Consider the following 5,132-nt stretch of genomic DNA (forward strand, 5'->3'; position numbering starts at 1 on the left):
ATTGCAAACTCTCGCCGGGGTCCTTTTAGGGCACAAATCGCTGATTTAGTGTCATTTTCTCTTTTCTGTTGGTTCTACTGGGACTCAGGAGCAGCATGAGCTCTGTTGTCAACCTATCACCTTTCTGGGATGAAGAAAAGATTGGACCGTTCTCCCCTGAGGGTGAGTGAGTGTAAAGCTTGTCTGGGGAAGCCCTTTGCAGTGACACCCAATTATCCTAAGGCTGATAATTGGAGGTGACAGGTAATTCCAGAACCAATGCACAGAAATTTATAAGGAAAACATAAGCAACAAATTTAAAAATACACTTTGGTTACCAAGAGATTGTAGTTGAAGTATCACTAACACCTACCATTATTTCCACCCTCGTTGTTTATTTTCTACAAACACTAAGAATTTTTTCCTCTACAAATCTTGGATTTTCTCTAGCTATTTTTAGTCAAGGTCATGATAGCTGCATAGTTTATGACTTCACTACAAACAAAACTTCTGACCTATTTCCCTAGGCTCTCCCAAGTTAAAAGTGTTCAGATTAGAATTGCAATAACTTTCTCTACAAATCACGTGCAGACTGTTTCACTCTCACTTGAAAGGGAAGTATCATTTGACACTAAAACTCTTTCTTGTATTTAGATAAAAAGTATTTTTCTAGTAGTTTATATTCTAAAAATTGGATAAATATTTTTCAAAATATTTAAAATTTAATATTTATTTTGTGCCAGTGAATAAAATTTATTGGTGAGTGTCTGTCAGACCAGCAGGGTCACGGGAGGCAGCGCCGTCAAAGACCTGATGAGTACAGAGCTCGCCACGCGGCCAGGGGGCCACGACTGGGCACGTATTTGACTCCACAACCATCCGGGATGAGGCGCTTCTCGGCCACCTTGTCATCAAATTTATGGGCATTAAACTTGGTAAAGCCCCACTTCTTGGAGACGTGGATCTTCTGGCGGCCGGGGAACTTGAACTTGGCCCTGCGTAAGGCTTCCACCACGTGCTCCTTGTTCTGAAGCTTGGTGCGGATGGACATGATGATCTGGCCGATGCAGACTCTGGCCACCGTGCCCTGGGGCTTTCCGAAGGCCCCCCGCATGCCGGTTTGGAGCCTGTCGGCCCCAGCACAGGCCATCATCTTGTTGATGCGGATGACGTGGAAGGGGTGGAGCCGCACGCGGAGGTGAAAGCCGTCGCGGCCGCAGCTTTTCACCAAGTACTTGTTGGCACAGATGCGCGCGGCCTCCAGGGCCTCGGAGGAGAGCTGCTCGTGTTCATCAGACACCATGTGCCCACAGAGCGGGAACTCGTCCACTTTGGCCTTCTTCCGGCCCAGGTCGAAGATGCGGATCTTGGCATCGGGGACCGCGCGGCAGAAGCGAGACTTTGGGTAAGGCTTGTTCTTACAGTAGCGGTAACAGCGAGCGGGGCGGCGGCCCATGACGATGAGAGGAAGCGCGGCCGCAAGGCACCGAGGAGAAAGAGGCGCGCGCTCCCACGCCTGCGCACGCGCCGTGTACACCCTGCGCGTCTTCCCGCGCAGGAACCAAAGTCCCCGCGAGCGCGCGAGGTCCTCACCATAGATGCTGCGATTCTGTGACACTACGCCTGCGTGTGGGCACGACTGGCACATGCGCAGTGCAGAGAGCGGCTGGGCACGTGCGCCTATGGGGTTCCCGGTACCGAATTGGGCCTCGCCGCAGGGGCGCAAGAGCCGTTGCCTTCTTGCTGTCCCATGGGGCGTGGAACTCTTGCCCTAGGCTGTGTCTTAAGTATAAAAGTGTTTTCCTAGAGTTTAAATAAGGAAGTTTATATGCTTTTTGTATAGTTTGTCTAAATTGCTCCTTTTCCGGAGCCCGGGTCTGCCTCCCCCGTTTGTAGATGGGTTGCTTTTTCTGGGGCGTGAGGTCGGTCGCTTCCCTGGGCGCGGCACTTTCTGATGGGGCTCAGCAAGAGAGGACAGCAGAGTACATGCAGGGAGACAGAGAAGGTATCTGTTGTACATGCTGCTTGATAATTGCTTTGGAAAAATGAAACGGGTTCTTTTGCTTATTTGGCCATATGGAATGATTTTATTCTCAAAATGGCATCCACAAAATTGAAATGCCAACTGAGTTTTTTAACTTAAGGCTATTTGCATTTTCAAATGTTACAGCTTCTGGGAACTTCATGAAAGAGTATTGTTAATCTATTATACCTTACTGAAAATGGGTTTAATAGTTTTTTTCGCCTGATATTAGATTTCTTAAAAATATGATCAGGATCAGAGGATTGGGAAGGAGGAAGATGAAAGAGAATTTATAGATAGTCTATAATCCCTACTTTGATTTTTCTACTGTTTTTTATTCCTTTCTGCCATTTCACAAATCCGTGACATCACAGAACAATATCCTTCCAATGTGAATATATTCTGCTCAAGCTTTCTCTTTAACAGGAAAACAAATAAGTTGTGACAAATTAACTCCTGCCCTTAAAGTGAGTGGGGTTTTACAAGATACCCGTGTTAGAGTAGATGCGTTAAAGCTCCCAGCGTAGAGAACTTTCCCACCTTACATAGAAGCCTGCTTGCTTCCCCTTTCTGCCTTCCTGTTTTCCCCCAATAGTTGCTCTGTCCTGTGTAAGCCTGAATATGGAGATAAAGCAGCAGGACACGTTGTGTTGCCCTCACTGAGCTTGCAAGTCTAGGAGGGGATTTAGATGCTACTCAAATAATACGTTATTATATTACAAAGTACGAAGTTGACCCAAAAATGAGAAGCAGAGTGAGCCCTGAGAGCTGGGATGAGGCCCTATCTCGACTGAGAAATGGAGAGGGAAGACTTTGTCAGGAAACAGATTCTGTATAGTGGCTGAGGCACATGGCGCCTGGCATCAGCGAAGGCCCTGAAGCAGGTGAGAACATGGACCATTTCTGGAACTAAAGTAGGGCCAGTGTGACGATAAGTGAGGGGCTGAGTGGCATAACATGAGTCCAGTGTGTCAAGGGGTTGGGGGGCTGCATATCATGCAGGCCCATTTTACCATGTTAGGGATCCTGCCCTCTTCTTCAAGACCACTGAAGAGCTCTACACACGTTTGATCACTCTTGTTGTATATAATGTAGTTAATAGACGGAACGGGGCCAAAAAATGGAGGCCAGGAGATCAGGAAGAAAGGCTTTACAACAGCAAAGAAAAGAAATGAAGATAACTCGAACATGCTTTTACTATCTTTTATTTTGTAAACATGTTTGTATCTTTTTCTACTCTTACATGCCCTAAATCTGTCATAGTTCTGGGGGAGAGGAGGCTGTAGGGTAAAAGGAAGCTACCCAGCCAGCATTCATGAGCCATCATCCACTCACCCTGCCTGTCTAGGCCAAGCTTTGGGTTTCCAAAACTCTAGATTTCTCTGACCAGCAGGTGTTGTGTGCTGTCAAGGCCTGCTTGCATAATCCTCTTTCATTAATCCACAGGATGACGAATCCTAGTTTGCCTGGGACTGTACCAGTTTTAGCAGTGAATTCCTCCGTCTTCCACAACTCATCTGTCGCAGGCAAAATGGGAAGGTTAGTCGCCCTGCCACACTGATGCATGGCACCTCACAGTTGCAGGATAGAGTCAGAGGGTGGGAAGAGATGGTGAGAGCCAGCCTGCAATTCTCCACTTATACCCCTTTTCCTAGTCCTACAAATACTAGAGAGGAGCCTGTGGAAAATGTAAGCCACACCATTTTATGTTAAAAGAAAAGCATTCTCTTCAATCAATTCTAACATTTTGAGTGTTCCCCAGCTCCCAACTCCTGCCACCCATAATGTACATCATGCTAAGCAAACCTTGCAAAAAAGAATAAAACTTGTCTGCTTTGAAGTGGCCTGAAATATTGTTGAAAAGATGATACATGGGAAATAATTTAGAGTTTTCTTATTGGCTAGCATTATTACTTTCACAACTGCAATAAAAGTTTAGCAAAGGGAGATGCTAGTGTCACATAAAATAGATATGGCTTAAAGAATGAGTAGGAGATATGTAAGCGACAGTAAGGAATAAGGTAAGAAAGGTGCATGGTAGCTACATAGACGGTTAAGATCTATGAGACAAGAGCTATGTCTATTTGGGTCACTGTTTTGTCCCCTGTTTTTGGCAAATTGTGTGACCCATAGCTCAGAAAATATTGGAATGAGTACGCAACACTACTGAGGTGCAGTGGTGTGTTGGTAAATGTTGAAAAGCTTGCTCACTGGGGAGTGGGGGAGCGGAGCCGAGGGAGGGAGGAAAGGCCCTGTTTGTAGATTACTGACTTCCGTGGTGTGAATGCTTCATCATCAATTCCAGCCACCTGTGTGATATCAACCTAATGATGGGGAGAGATGCGCACAATCGGCTCTTGTGAGTCAGTGTTAGCTGGCTCTGCACACTGCCATTTAGCTGTGCATACCCAAAAAAATAGAAAAGACAAACTTGACTCAAGCTAATAATACGTAACCTGGGATAATAAATTTTGGATGAGTAGGAAGAGATCATTTTCTAAGAGCCTCAGAAAGCAAACAAATAAACATGTTTAGACTTGATGATTTTGCTTTGACTATGAAGCAGTCTTTCCTCCATGGTTTCTCTCCTGTTCACAATCCTTATGTAAGAGATCTGCAATATTCTGTACTTATTGGTTAGGTGTGCATCAAGGCAGCCTTTAAATATTTGGAATTAGAACTGGACAGTGTTAGCAATACAGTCAAATTCCCAGTATCCTCTGGATCCATGTAAAGACTGGAAAAGAATAGTTGTGTGTATCCGTTCAGTGCAACACTTTGTTTGCGTCCTTGATACCACATTTCAAACATTTCACAAAAAGCTAAATCTGACTCTGTTCGTAAAGAAGAATATGCACTGGAGTCTAACATATGGACTGATGTGCGCCCTGGATGCCCTCTCCTGCTGCTGGAACCTTTGGCCTTGTTGATGGCTGAGTCCTTATGCAGCCTTCCATCACTTGGTGTTTGACAATAGACTATGATTCCGAGATCACTTCCCCTCGGGCTCTCAATGAGGTGTGAAGCCTCCACTGGTGATGAATAGTCATTTTCATCTGCATTTCTTAGTAACTTCTTACTGGGAGCGATTATCTCAATATTTTAAGAACCCAGATGAGCAATTTGCCTA

General features: G+C 45.4%; 1 protein-coding gene across 1 annotated transcript; it reads right to left on the minus strand.

Moving 5' to 3' along the window:
• Window positions 1-725: 725 nt before the first annotated feature.
• RPL10L (ribosomal protein L10 like) lies at window positions 726-1,467 on the minus strand. The gene has a single exon (XM_008510584.2). It carries the CDS (start codon window positions 1,433-1,435, stop codon window positions 782-784), a length of 654 nt encoding a protein of 217 aa, XP_008508806.1. The 5' UTR covers window positions 1,436-1,467; the 3' UTR covers window positions 726-781.
• Between the last annotated feature and the right edge of the window lie 3,665 nt (window positions 1,468-5,132).

This window comes from Equus przewalskii, chromosome 1 (assembly GCF_037783145.1).
Source record: "Equus przewalskii isolate Varuska chromosome 1, EquPr2, whole genome shotgun sequence".
NCBI lineage: Eukaryota > Metazoa > Chordata > Mammalia > Perissodactyla > Equidae > Equus > Equus przewalskii.